This window comes from Sapajus apella, unplaced genomic scaffold (genome assembly GCF_009761245.1).
Source record: "Sapajus apella isolate SASKATOON/1434 unplaced genomic scaffold, GSC_monkey_1.0 scaffold31, whole genome shotgun sequence".
In the NCBI taxonomy this organism is placed as follows: Eukaryota; Metazoa; Chordata; class Mammalia; order Primates; family Cebidae; genus Sapajus; species Sapajus apella.
The window spans coordinates 5,247,608-5,262,340 of NW_022436971.1; the positions used below are offsets into that span (position 1 = coordinate 5,247,608).

General features: G+C 56.6%; 1 protein-coding gene across 2 annotated transcripts in view; it reads left to right on the forward strand.

Annotated features, from left to right (window-relative positions):
• HS1BP3 (HCLS1 binding protein 3) overlaps positions 1–13,487 on the forward strand; it is a 34,773-nt gene extending 21,286 nt beyond the window's left edge. For both annotated transcript variants that reach the window (XM_032294009.1, XM_032294010.1), the window contains exons 5-7: positions 5,385–5,545; positions 6,930–7,065; positions 12,049–13,487. In XM_032294009.1, coding sequence (XP_032149900.1) covers positions 5,385–5,545; positions 6,930–7,065; positions 12,049–12,313 — 562 coding nt within the window. In that variant the 3' untranslated portion in view covers positions 12,314–13,487. The remainder of the gene's footprint in view (positions 1–5,384; positions 5,546–6,929; positions 7,066–12,048) is intronic.
• Positions 13,488–14,733: the final 1,246 nt, after the last annotated feature.

Genomic DNA, 14,733 nt, shown 5'->3' on the forward strand with positions numbered 1-14,733 from the left:
GACAGAGAAAAACCCTGTCTCAAAAAAAGAAAAGAATAAAAAAGACACAAAACAGCTGAATTTAAGAATAAAGTATGAAAAGTGCTTTAGTTTGCAGCAGGAAGTTTGCATCATTGGAAAGGAGGTGGGTTTCCATATTTGGTTAAGCCACACCCTGGCTTTGAAGGTGATGGCCATGCTGTCCATGTATCTCTGTTGTGGAAGGATCGTCAGTCTTCCGTTCAGACCCAGCTGAGCTGGCTGTGTGTTGGAGTTGCCTCTGCCATGCATGCACACCCTAGTCCTGGGCAGTTGGTGCCCATTGGTGGTCTGCTGTGTGGGTGGGCACATCTGGGAATGGTGCCACAGGCCCCCTGAGTGGCCAGAGTAGTAGATGCTCTCATGTGTCAATCACTGTCACTAGAACTGCCTGAGCCACAGGGAGCCCGGCTGCTGCTCAGCTTGTCAGAGTGTTGGAGCCGTCGGCCGAGGCAGCTGCCGCCTCTCACGCCGTATGCTGCACACCTGCCTGCAGAACCTGGCCTGGTTTACGCATCTGTCTGCCGTCAGGAACACATAGCAGGAATTCGGGTGTCTGTGCACAGATGTGCATGCAACAAGAACATGCCAGCACATGCTTGCACCCACCTAGGAGCACCCCACCCACCTCATGCAACCTCTGTGGACCTAACACATGTTTTGGTGGCCCTCATGACCTGCACTAGCTCAGATGACACCATGCTCACCAGGAAGCCAGGAGCTGCTGTTCCAGTCCTACTCCCTGCAGACCTCTCTTTGAAGCCTCTGTTGCCCCATCCCTGGTGACAAGATTCTAATCATGACCAGCTGTTCTTTCAGTGAAGGGAGACGAGGGCACCCTTCATCCACATCAGTGAGAGGCTTTGTCTCCTGTCATTGCGGAGGGTGGGCTAGAGAGCGGGCGCTACAGAGCCAGGCGCTGTGCCGGCCAACAGCTGGGTGGGTGCTGATACAGGAGTGGAGGAGGAGGACCAGGGAGGGGAGGATTGAGGGGACCCCGGAGTGATAGCCCGTGTGTGCGACCTGAACCAACTCCGTGCTCATGACAACCCTGAGGTGTTTGTGCTAGGAGCAGGGTGAAGAAATGGCTCAGAGGCTGAGTGACACACCTCTCGTATGAATTATTGACCCCCTCGTTGAGATCAGAAACCTGTCATCACCCTAGACAATTCCCTTCTACCGGCTGATCACCTGTCCAGATTCATAAGCACGTTTGCTTTCTGAAGTTCTCCCTGGCCTATCTTCCCCTCCTACCACCGCTGCTCTCCCCATCCTGGCTCTGGTCATTTCCTCTATGGACCAGGAGCAAAGCTTCCCTGGAGAGATCTGGCTCTCAGCCTGTCCCCTCCAGGCACTACCTCTGCTGCAAACCTGAGGGGTCCCTTTTCACCAAGAGGAATCTGGGTTCTCAGTTATGTCCTCGTCACACCTCCTGCAGACCCTCACACTGTGACTTGCAGGTCCTCTACATGAGACACTGTTTAGCTCTCATTCCACCAAGTTCACTTCTGGTCTCCACATCACCTCCTCCAAGAAGCCCTCCCTGAGCCCTCGGTCTTGCTTGGTTCTTTCCTCTTTGCTCTGCCGTGACCAGAGTGGGACATGCTGTGTGCTAATGAAGTTTCTTTTTTTTTTTCTCTTTCTTTTTTCTTTTTCGAGACAAAGTCTCGTTTTGTCACCCAGGCTGGAGTGCAGTGGTGCGATCTGAGCTCACTGCAACCTACGTTGCCCAGGTTCAAGAGATTCTCCTGCCTCAGCTTCCCGAGTAGCTGGGATTACAGGAGTGTGCCACCATGCTGGGCTAATTTTTGTATTTTTAGTAGAGATGGAATTTAATCATCTTTGCCAGGCTTGTCTCAAACTCCTGGCCTCTTGCAAACTTTCTACTTTAAACTAAAGCACTTTTCATATTTTATTCTTAAATTTACTCGCCTCAGCCCCCAAAGTGCTGGGAGGCGTGACCCACTTCTCCCGGCCATAACGATCAGTTTCTATGTGACCCTGCTCTGCCGTAAGCTTCTGGGGACAGCAGCAGGTCGTCCTCATCTTGGGTCCCTTGTTCCCAGCACGGGTTCTTGCAGGTGTGAGTTTCTCTGTGAGTGCTGATCACCGAAGGTGCTCACGAGGGAAGGAATGAGTTGCTCATAGAGTAGCCAAGGGCCTGGCGGAAAGGCCAGGGGAGTCGACCAGGAGATCTTTGAGGAGGGACCGTGTGGTGGAGGGGCTTCCCCATAGAAGGCGCTGTCTGAGACTGGGGCTGGGAGCCCGTCCCTCTTCCCTCCTTGCTCCTCCCACCTTGGGGAGTAGGTCAACAGAATCCTGAGACAGAGATGTGCTGGCACCTGCTGCCTGCCTACCTGCCCTCCACCTGTGTATCCTTCCTTCCCTCCTCCCTGCCATCTGTCACCCATCCTCTCATGCAGAGTTTATCAAGGCATCTGTTCCAGACCAGGCACGTTACTAAGTCCCTAGAGCCTGAAAGTTTTGGGCAGCTCAGGACAGGACCCTGGGGCTTTTAGGCACCAAAACTCCTTATTTCCTGCTTCTTCCTTGATTCCCCTTGAGATGGGTCTGGAGGGCTGGGGAGGTGGAGAGGGCAGCCCAGGCGGCGTGGGTGGGGTGGGGGTAGGATAAAACAGACTGTACCTACCCAAGCCGCCTGTGTGTGCTGTGGATCCACTTTCTTTCAGTTCAAGACAACAAAAGGGCAAACATGTCTTTAGGGAGAAAAACAAGAACTTGATCCAGTTGGAGGAGAAACTCACATGGAAGGAAAGTCAGGCCTCGTGTGTACTGTCAGGACCAGGAGCAGGGGCAGGAAGGGGCACCACGGCTTCTCAAGACCTCATCAGGCTTGTTCTCTCTCGCTTCCTTTATTCTTCAAACGGCTCGCTTGCTTCTGCATGCCCTCTGATTTCTGATTGATGCGAAGCTGCTTGCTCTCTCCCTGTCCTGAGGGTCCCGGGGCTGGGCATGATGCAACTTTGGTCCCCAGGAGCCAGGGAGGGCCTGCTTGTTTCTGAGGGGACAGTGAGGGGTGTGGCATGGAGCTGCTGCTGGGGGAGATGCAGAGCGGCCTCGGGCCTGCCCTCCCTGGGAACTGCCACCCAGGTAGGGGTCAGGGGAGCTCTCTACCCTTCCCCACCGCAGTGCCTGCTGGGTCCAGGAGCAAGGGCCACACAAAGGGCGGTGGAGATGGGGAATGAAGTGGAGAGAAGCATCAGGGCAGAACAGCGGCTGGAAGCCTGGCTGACCGTGGAATTCCATGGGAGACTAAACAGTCTCCTGGGCCTGCTTGGGGTTTCCGACTCGGTGGGTCTTGGCTGGGGTCAGCTCTGCTGTCTGCCCCAGGAAGCCATGGCCCCTGTTTGGTACCCACTTACTAGGAGTCATAAGAACTGAGCTGGCTCTGCCCGATTGGTGAGAATGAAGGAGAGAATGTCTGAGTAAGAGTGGGCGAGCCCTGGCTCCTCCAGCTCTGAGAGGAGCAGAAGCTGAAGGTTTCTGGAAAGCACTTGTCCTTAGGGCAGAGAATCCAGGCTCCCTCCACGTGGCCTCGAGCACCACAGGCAGGGCCTGAGGGTGGTGCACACCGGAGGGGGTCCCTGGTTCCCTCAGCTGGGTGGAGAAAGCACAGGACCAGGCAGATGGGCCTTCCTGGCGCGGTTTCTGCCGCTGCATCTCTGCTCCCCATCAGTACCCTTGAAACATGCCACTTTTTCCCCAGAGAACAACAGGATCAATCCCATTATCCCTGCTGCATCCTGTATTACCTTCCTCATGGGACATTTGGAGGGGACAAGAGGATAGGACCACAATCATGACCATCCTCAATCTGCCTGCCTGTCCCTCACTTGCTATGTAGCCTTGGGCAGACACTCAGCTTCTCTGGACCACTGTTTCCTTATCCAGCACACAAGCCCTGCGGAGATCCTTACCCTGGGACTGGGCCCTGAGCCCGGAGGGGTGCTCTGTCCCTCAGCCTTCCAGCAGGTAGCCTTCCTGACCCTCATAGTTTCTCCTCGCCTCATCTGGGTGCCTGGGATTCTGCCAGCCTCAGACTCCACACTGTGGGAATGGTCACCTTGGAGGGCCGTGCCCTGCTAGCACTCAGGGCCACTCTGCTATTTTTATCTGCCACTGGTTAGTCTGTATCGTTGTGTAGGCAGCCTCTCGCCGCAGTTTTGCTGCAGAGTATTACCAACATGAGCTCAGATGGTGACCTCACCGAGTGACCTCAGTCCAGTGGAACTGCCCGCCAGGCAGACGGGCACATGGAATTTCAGTTTCCAGTAAAGAGCATATTCTCATTATTTTTAGGAACCCGAAAATGGCTAACAGGCATCAGCAGGGATTGGATGCCTGTTAAAGTAACTTGTTGAAGTAAACTCCAGTGTGTTTACTTACTGGCAGTATCACTGACGGTAATGTACACAGATCCTGAGCATTCCGTTCCCTGCGCGTCTGCGGATCCGCCGCGTAACCAATGCCTGGGTCAAAACTAAAGTACTCCAGCACCCTAGAAGCTTCCCTCCTGCGCCGTCCTGGTTTCTCACAGTGGGTCTGGCCCAGAGCAGGACCTCCTCAGCCAGTCGGCAAGTGTACCATAATGGGACCTGGGGTGGCAGAGCCAAGGGGGGCGCCAGGTCTCAGAGAGGCTTCCTGAAGGAGCGGGGCTGCCCCGTGGAACCCAAGGATTAACTAGAACAATGGTGGTTTCACCAGGCAAAGGAAGCAATAGGGCACTTCCCAAGGCTGCTTTCTGCCCTCCTGGGCCCAGCCCTGAGCTCTGTGGCTCAAGACTGGGTCCACCCCCATTTCCAAGTGACTGTGGAGTGCAGTTCTCTGAGCCTGGCCCCCAGGTGCTGAGACCCTGAGACCAGGCAGCTGTCTCCACCTGCAGAACGGGAGCGGATCTCTGTCCTGTGACCACATGGCAGACCCGAGGCCTGAAGGAGTCTGCGGGCGGGGTTGTCTGGCAGCCATTGTCCAGTCCTGGCAGCCACCTGCTCCTCCCAACAGTGGTCATTTCTTGAGCACAGGGCACAGCTGCCCATAGTAGCACAGGCCTCACTACTCTCATTGGGAAAACCTGCTCCTCAGCCACCGTCACTGGCCTGCTTTTCTCCCCTGGGATGGAGGACCTGTCCTTCCCTTGGCCATGTGACTGGGATTTCAGAGTGACCCCACTGCCACCTGCCTGGCTGCTCTAGGTGGCCCACTCCAGGCCTTCCCTGGTCCCTCTGGCCTGGTCTTTTCTGACCCATGGCATCCAGCCTGTGGGGCCCAGGCCTGTGTGGGTCTGACCAGGCCACCTGGAGGCTCATGGAAAGTCCTCACCTTGTGCTTTGTCTGTGATTCTCCAGCTCCAAGAAGCCCAAGAAACATCCCAAAGTGGCTGTGAAAGCCAAGCCCTCGCCCCGGCTCACCATCTTTGACGAGGAGATGGACCCCAACGAGGGGCTCTTTGGCCCAGGCACAAAGCTGTCCCCGCAGGGCCTCTCAGAGGACACGTCATCCATGGACTGTAAGTAGAGCCCCAGGGTCTGCTCCCTTTGCTCCTGGTGTCCTCTCTGTGCCCAGCCCCATCATCAGGCAGGGTCTGGACTCACCCAGCGTGAATAGGACCCATATCCCCCCTTTCCTGTCTAGACATGATATAGATTCAGCTTTGGAGGGAGCTCTCCTGCTGGAGGAATTGAGCCTCACACGTGGTTCCTCACAGGGTGGAACATTCCCAGGCTGTGAGTCTCTTCTAAACATCCCGCAGAAAAGGAGGATGGTTATCTTTGCTGCTTTGAGAAGTGCTTTCGTGACATCTGTGGGCACATGTGGGCCCTGGGCTTCCAGGCACCATTTGTGTGAAAAGTGACAGGGCCTGCCTGTGGCATGTGTGTGACTATAGGTTTGGATTTAATGGGATTCTGTGTCACTGGCACAGATTCCCTGGAGGGCTTTGTGCAGAGTTGGCCACAGGGAAAATCCAGTGGCCTTGGGACATCTCCCCTCATCCCTGGGTCCCTTTCCTCACATGCCCAGGTTGTCCTCTGGTTGGGGGAATTGATGCCACCCACTAATTCAGTCCACACTTGGTGAGCCCTCACCCAGGGCCAGGCCTAAGAACATGCTGAGGAGCGAGACCCAGTCCCTAGCCCGAGGGCCATGGGGTCCTGTGGGGAGACAGGTCATCACCTGACAGTTGCAGAACAGCACGAGTCTATGACAGGCTGAGCAGAAGCTCCAATTCCTGTGGGGCTCCCCAGAAGACCTCCTGGGGTGGGGCGGGGGCCCTCCTTGAGCTGGATCCTGGAAGGTCAGTGGAGTCTGCCAGGCTGGCTGAAGCAGGGGACCCCAAGTACAGCAGCTGTGATCGGCATTCTCCAAGGGCAGCCCCAATCAGCTCACTTGCGAGAGGGTGTGGGGAGGAGACCCAGGCTTCCTGAAGGCAGCAGCCACATGCCGTGGCACCCCAGCAGAGAGAGAGAGCAGCCCAAGCCGGTGGGTAGTACTCAGTAAATGCTTGTTGAAGGCCGGGTGCAGTGAGCAGGCGCAGTAAGATCAGCTGGACTGGATGACGAGATCCCTGGCGCAGTGAGCCCAAGAGGATGTAACCTCCTAAGAGCAGCAGGAAGCCCATGAGAACTTCAAACTGGAGTGATGCTGTCGGCCAGCTCTGGCACAGGTGCCGGGCAGCAGAGGCCAAGGCAGACAGCTGTCCCAAGCCTCTGTGAGCTTGTCCTCACCTCCTCCTGCCCTGACCTGGCCCATTTCTCTGGTTTTCTGTCTTATCCCTTGCTCACTCTCTCCTGGGTGCCCCGGGAGGCTGGGTCAGGCCTTCTCCACCTTGTACCTTGGGTAGCTGAAGACAGGCCAGGACTTCCTCTGACTACCCTGCTGCCGCCTTCCCACAGCCCTGAAGCTGTTTGAAGATCCTGACCTCGGCGGGGCTGTCCCCCTGGGTGACTCCCTCCTGCTGCCGGCCGCCTGTGAGAGTGGAGGGCCCACGCCCAGCCTCGGCCACAGGGACACCTCCAAGGAACTGTTCAGGTACCACCTGTCCCCAGTGGAGCTTGGCAGCTCTGAGAGTGTCCTGGACAGAGCCAAGGGCCCGGCTCCTATGGGGCATTGCCCAGCCTTGGCCCCAGCCTCCTCTGTGGGGAGGACCCCAGGGCTGTGGAAGGTAGAAACCCATGGGTGCACACTGGGTGAGAGGTGGTGAAGGGGGCTCGAGGGGGGAACCACAGTCCAGGGCTGCTCAGCCATTTCCAGAAAGAGAGAACTTTGTGTGCACAGCCAGTCTTTCTTTTCACAATCATATTTTAATGGTTTATGTAAATAATTACATAATTGCAAGAGCAGGTTTGGGAACAAATTAAACTGACTCATGGCAGCATGCAGCCCACCCAGAGAGGGAGTGAAATACAGGTGTCCTGGTGATGGCCTCTTCCAGTAGGACCCCATCAGAGGCGAAGTGCAGGTGTCCTGGTGGTGGCCTCTGCCGGGGGGGTCCCGTCAGAGGCTTTGACAGAAGCTGTCACATGGAGGTCAACTGGCAGAACCTGTGCAAGTGGCGGCTCCTGTTTCCCGAGCCCTTGCTATGTACGCAGTAAGCCGGACTCCTTACATGCTCTCTTATGTAATCCTCACAACAGCCCCCTAAGGTAGATGCTATTTTCTCCATATTATAAGAAATCGAGTGTGGGAGGCCACCTGCCTAAGGCCACAGCTTTGCTCTGCCCCTGTCCTGGCCTCTCCACTTCATCAGGGTCTGTCTGAGCTCTCAGCTGGGTGATCCACCTCCCCACCAGTCCCCCAGTTCTCCCCAGGCCTTTGCCTGCACTGGCCACATTCTCAGCAGGCTCAGTGTTGTGTGTGTCTCCAGCTCCTCCTCCACGCTCCAGGACACAGGGCTATGCCTGGGATTCACAGGAAGCCAGGCCACCTCTTTCCAGGAGCCGCTCATGTGACACCAGTGCATGCTGGGCCTGGAGGCTGTCATCTGCACCCCTCATTAGCAGCCTCTGGCTATTACATAGCCCTCCAAGTGCCCACCAAGCCTGAGTCACCGTGATGGCTTCTAGTATTTACATGTCCCCAAGGCCCCTGGCATCTGTTCACTCTCGTCCTGTGTCCTTGTTGCTGACATCTCGGCGGGCTGGGAGAAACCAGGATTGTTGTTATTTTGTTATAGGGAAACCGAGGCACAGGGAAATGGAATAGTAGAGTCTTCCTGGGGAGCGGCAGGGCCAGACCGAGCATGTCTAGGAGTCCACGTGTCCAGTGGGGTGGCTCTCATGGGACCTTTCTGGCCTAGGTTATTCTAAATCTGTTACTTCCCAACCTGTGTTCTGCAGAACATGGTACCATGGGGTGGTAAAAGGCTACCTTCAAAGGGGTTCTGTGGCCCGATGAGCTGGGGAAATGGCCACATGAAGCAGGGCTCCTGCGGGCTCATATTGCACAGACCCGCACCCACAGCACTTCATGATTTTTTTTTTTTTTTTTTTTGAGACAGAGTCTCATTCTTATCCCCCAGGCTGGAGTGTGGTGGTGAGATCTCGGCCCACTGTAACCTCCGCCTCCCAGGTTCAAGCAATTCCCCTGCCTCAGCCTCCCAAGTAGCGGGGATTGCAGGCGCCCACCACCACACCCAGATAATTTTTGTGTTTTTAGTAGAGATGGGGTTTCACCATATTGGCCAGGCTGGTCTTGAACTCCTGACCTTGTGATCAGCCTGCCTCAGCCTGCCAAATTCTTCCTCATCCCTGGGCCCCTCCTCTGGGGTGCCTCTCAGCTCTGGCAGAGCGCTTTGGGAATCCTTGCTCAACAGTGTGGGTCACGCACCCCCACCTTCACTTTAGCAGACATCTGCTAATGAAAGGATTAGCTGCTTTTCTTCTTTTAAATTCAGACCAATTCTAAAAGAGCTTTATCACTAGGATTAGCTTCTTGAGAGCAGGAATCACATACATTCTTTTTGTCTGTCCTATGACTATCCAGGGAGTAATTGGGCTTCCTCATAATAGAGAACGTTCTGATAGTCATTCATTTATTCCTGCTTTCACCCCTTTGTTCATTCTGTCACTCACCTCAGCCACCCTGAGGCAGCATGGGGTGTACACTGAGCAGGTGGAGGCTGAGAGGCCTTCGTTCCTTCTGGCTGTGCAGCCACACCAGGCAAGGCCTCTAGTCTAGACCTTTAGGTGAGTCTTGTCTTCGCAGGGACCCAGGGAGAAGGAGGAGGCTGGGATCTTAGAGCTCCCTTACCCTCACTGGTTGACCCCACACCAGTGTGGCCTGGAAGAGAAGGGAGCTGGACCTTGCACCAGTGAGAGCCAGTCCCAGTCATGACTCAGAAATAGGGTGTTTGGAAAAGGGGTGCCTTGCGGCCACCTGTATCCTGAGAGCAGCTACGCCACCTCCCACCGTGGCTGACCACCCATGTACACCTCCCACCTGGGAGCAAGTCCAGCCACTGATTAGTTCCAAAGAGTCACTGCTTTGCCCAGCAGGATAATTCTGAAATCTGACATAAGCTTCTAGCAGCTGCTTTATTTTCCAAAAGGCCTCTATTTGAGGATAATTCAGTCCCTTTGAACTCTTCCTAGGTACCCTCAGCCTTCAGTAGAGGCTGCCTCATGCCAGTGGAGCTGGCACCTGCCCCGGGGAGTCAAGGAAGGGCCGCCACTTGGAGGGAGCTCTGGCACTTCTGACCTTAGGTGACCAGGAGCAGCCTGGCCATGAGTGACCCCTCCTGAAATCGCCTCTACCCCGAGGCAGCTGATCTGTCTATGAAGGCCCAGCTTGGGCTATCTCTGGGTTTGTTCAAGAAGGACACCTTTTATTCATTTATCTGCCATCCAAGCAGACTCTGAATTCTCTCTGGAGTTTGTGCCCTGTCACAGGAGGTCAACCCAGGAAGCAGGCAGGATGTCCAGAGCTCCTTCCACAGCTGGCTCCAAGCAGGCACCCAGCCCTGGGGGTGCTGCGCTGGGCACCTCCATACTCACTCAGGCTCTGCCAGGCCTGGTGGTGCCAGGAGTTGTCCTGATCAGAGGCATCTCTCTATCCCTGCCCCTGCCTGGCCCTTCTGATGTCCCCGCCATTGGGATACACTGCCCAGGGCAGGAAGCCTCTGCTTGTGAGCCTGCGTGGTTCTTCCTGTTCGTTCTCATGGCCACCTCCATACCTCTGGTCTCTGCTCCCTTCTCCAGAACTCTATCCCCTATTCACGCCAGGCTCACCCTTCTGAAAAGGCCCACCTTCTCAGGAAGTCTTCCCAGCTTGCTCTGGCCCAAGGGCTCACTCCTTTCTCTGGACTTCACCACCGTCTTTCCAGGCCTTTGTAATCGCGTGGCCCCTGCCTGACGGGTCTGGGGGTGCCCTGCACTGTGGATTGAGGTGCTGCTTTTCTGTGTCTTATTCCTGCTTGCTCAGCCCCTGGGGCTGTCAGTAGACCTCAGTACACGCAGCCTTCCTATATGTTTGGAAACTACTTTCCTTGTGTTGTCTTACTTGATCCTGAATCCACAGGGATTCTGTAAGAATCCCTGTGAGGGTGATAGAGCAAGTACAATCCCACTTTATAGAAGAAGAGAGTGAGGAGCAGGGAGGAGTGGCCTGCGCCGCCTGATGGAGGAGTTGCAGGGTGAGGATCAGAAGCCAGTTCTCCACCCACAGTGCTGTGCTTCCGTGCACAGCTCCATGCAGCACGGCCAGCTGACACTGTTACTCCTGCTTGTAGATGAGAAGCCGAAGCTTGTAGAGGCTCAGTGGGCATCAGGTCTTCCGCCTGCAGTGCCCGTGCCCTCCCTCACCTGGTTGCAGCATGGCTGAGCAATACATGCAGAGATGCTCGCTAGGACAAGGGGAAGCCTCTCCCTGGAGCCCAGGTGCCCCAGGCAGGTGAACACACACCAGAGAACCAGCCACATGCAGGCCATGTGTGATCATCCTCACACTAGCTGCGGGTCTCAGGGCAAGGCCCCTCGCCTCTCTGCACCTCAGTTTTCACATCTGTAAAACAGGGCTAATCTCTGCCACCACACAGTGTTTGGAGATTATTAAATGGGTTAGTGAAATGTGGAAATCTCTGGCCCTCATGGGTGTTCAGCGCAGTGCTGTGGTTGGAATGGATTGAATGAGTCTTCCACTGTGCACCTGGTCTCCAGAAATCAAGTTCGGGAGAATCAGTGGCCTGGTCTTTTTCTGGCCATCAGCACCCAGGGATGGTCCTGAGCAGTGGTAACACTGCCAGGGCTTTTTTCCTGCCCACCAGTGGGAGATCAGAGGTCTGGGGCCATGGCAGTCTTGATGGGCCCTGGCTGAGGCCATCCTCAGCTCTCGCTGGGCTCTGTCTAGCACCTACATGGCCCACAGAGGGGCACTGTGGGTGGGCCGACCCTGCGCCACCATGGCTCAATGCCCCTGGTGATTCTTTGTCTGGTTGAACTTGCTTTGGATGAGGGCTCAGCTTCTGAGGGCCGATGTCCTGTTCCTTCCAACAAAGGCACTGTCACATGCTGTCCTCTTGGGGTCACTCAGCCTCCTGGGACTCCAGCGTCCTCGCCTGCAGGATGGAAATGCAGTCGTGCCTCCCCAGAGTGGTGTTTTGAGGATGAAATGTGATAACGTGTCTGAAGTGCTTGGCACACAGCAGGGACTCTGTACATAGTAGCTGGTGGTTATTTCTAAAGGGGTTGGAAGGAAAGCCCCCTACAGAAGCCAGCGTGTGTCAGGTGGGATCACCTGAAGAGCAACTCTCAGGAGGTTGTGCGGGGCCTGCCCTGTGCCTACTTTGCTGTGGGTTGGACGGAAGGAGAGCCCTGGCCTTCCATGTCTCCTCTGGATAGAACGTGTGGATGGGCCGGAGTGGGATGGGGTGGGGTGGGGTGGGGCGGGGCCTTGCCTAGACCTAGGCTGGGCTCCCTGCTGTTGCCCAGCCCTGTATGGGCAGTGGCATTGCCTGGGGTCTTGTTCCTTTCGCGGGGTGCAGTGTTATGCTCAGGGTTCCTCCCTGTGGTTCCCTAGAGTTGAAGAGGACTTGGACCAGATTCTGAACCTGGGGGCTGAGTCCAAACCCAAGCCCCAGCCCCAGCCCAAGCCCAAGCCACCAGTGGCAGCTAAGCCGGCAATACCCAGAAAACCAGCTCTTCCCCCCAAAGCGGGCCCATCTGAAGCTGTGGCTGGGCAGCAGAAGCCGCAGGAGCAGATCCAAGCCATGGACGAGATGGACATCTTACGGTACATCTGGGAGCATACCGCACCGGCCCAGGCCACCCCCAGCCTCTTCTGATCCTTCCATGCTGGCCCCTGGCCCGACAGACCTGCCTATAGGGACATCTGTGTGAAGGGAGGGGACTGTGCCCCGCAGGGTCAGAACCTCCCCACCCCCAAGGAAGGCCAGGTGGAAGCCAGGGTCACAGCACCCAGAATTGCATTGTTTATTTTCTCCTGGGCAGTGGGGCCACAGTAGAACCCTGCAGGCTGCAGGGGTGGCTCTCACCCTAGGAAGTGGAGCCCAGCTGTCCTGTTCTCCATGGACACGGAAGGGAGGGAGGGTGTGGAGATGCCTTGCCAACCAGGATGCCTTGCCAGCCCCAAGAATGGAGCAAGACACGTGGGGCCCCATTGAGGTATTGCATGGGGCAGGGAAACTTCCTGCCCATGGGTTCTACCAGCCCCAGCACAGACCCAAACTGGGCCTGGGCCTCTAGCCCTCCTCTGCCTCGGTTGGCATAGTAAGAAGGAGTGACCAGAATCCTCCCCTTTCCCTTCCTTAAGCAGTAGCCTGGGTGACTGGCTGGCCTGGGCCTGGGGTCAGGGGAAGTCCCCAAGCCAAATTACTCCAGGGTCTCTGCTCCTTGTGGCTCGTGGGGGCCTGCAGGGTGTGGGTGGGTCTCCCAGGAGAGGGGTCCTGAGCAGGAGACTGGCTGTCTGGCGTGTTCTCATGCAAGTCTCTCCTGAGCCCCCTCTTGTTGTGAGCTCTAAAGGGAGCAGTCAGGCCCAACCCCGCCTCTCCGGGTACAGATGGCCCTGCCAGGCCCCAGCTCTTCCTCCCTCTTCCTTTCCCAGGAAAGGCCAGCCCAGTCCATGGCCTTCTTGGGCCTCTGGGCACAGAGCCAGCGTTCTTCATGCAGCTCTCCGCAAACTGGGTCATAGCGCGCCCCACAGCTCAGCCTGGGCCTGGGGAGGGCTCCCAGCCTGTGCCGCCCTCCACTGCCAGTGCGGCGTGACGCTCTCAGGCTTCGGCCCTGGGGCCTTCGCTGTCCTCAGGGTCTGGACTTGCTCAGTGGCCTTTCACCAGTGGAGCTGCCTTCCCAGGGAGAAGGAGCCGTGTGCCAGGGCGGGGCCTGTGCCTTAGACTTCTCCCGATCCCCAAAGCCCTGGCACACAGGTCTGGGCACCACAAAGTGCTTTGGAAATTCCCAGTGAATGAGGTTTAATAAAGCAAAAAATGTCAAGGTGTCTTTCTTGGATATAATGCTTCGTGTTCAGAGCTGGATTTTTGTTTGTTTTTGTTTTTGTTTTTGTTTTGAATGAAGCAGTAGTTTTAAATGAAATGCAACCGCTATTGTTCTTTTGCCCTATCCTGCCTGGCAAAGGCATGAGGCGGGTGGGACAAGGACCCCAGACCCTTCTCTGATAGATGCCAAGCCCAGCCCTGAGGGAGCCTCAGTTGACGGTGCGGGTGGTGTGCCAGTCCTCAGTGTCGAGTGTCTCCAGCCCCTGGCCTGTGCCAGGACCGGTCTGCTCTGTCCTGCATCTGACCATGTCCCTCGCCAGCTGCTGGAGCTCCCCTCCACTGGTGGAGCCTCCCCTCCACTGGTGCTAGAGTGAGAGGAAGCAGGTGATTCTGGGGTTGAGAGCTGACTTCCTCCCCCTCTGCCTTAACCCAGGTCGGGAGGGTCCGCTCCTTCCCCAGGGCTCTGAGCCAGCTCCAGCCCTGGCTCCACCCATTTGCCTTCCCCCTTCACACCCGCCCCTCCTTCCCAGCGCTCAGCCCCAGGCCCGGCAGGCCCTACTGCCTGCAGAGGAAGGTCTCAGTAGGAGTGGGGAGGGGATGGGGCCAGGTCTTCCTCAGAGGTGGCCCCGGCTTTCCCTCGGGCTCTGTCCCGTCCCTGCCCTTTCTGCACCCTGATGCGCATTCCCTGCCCCCGTTCCCCACCTGCTTTGGGTCACATGACATAGCAGAGCGTACAGTGGGGCAGGCGGCCACAGGGGCTGGTGCTCTGCTTGGGGTCATAGTAGAACCTGGCCTGCCGGTTATGGATTCATCCACGTGGGCCCCACCTCCTCAGTGGTCTGGACTCTGGACACCACCACAAAGATCTGTGTTTCCCAGATACTGATGCTCCAGCCCTGGCTTGTTCACCCATAGGACTGCAACTCATGGCCAACCAATGATCCTCGTCATCTATTAAAGCCTGTGCCTGTGACCCATTCCAGCCTTTGTTAGTGAGGTTCTTTTCTGTGCCTGGGCTGATGGCAGACCACTGGGGAGGGGAATGGGGAGAGGACTGTCCTTTAAAAGAGCAGACTCAGCCAAGGAAGCTGCCCTGCCCCAGCCACCCAGGCTGCTGCTTAGGGTAGGGGAGGGGGAGGATTCTGGTCACTCCTCAGTATGCCAACTGAGGTGGAGGAGGGCTTAGAGGCCCAGGCCCAGGGTGGGTCATCGGGCCAGTAACTGCGCAGCCAAGACCCATGTAGAAAGAA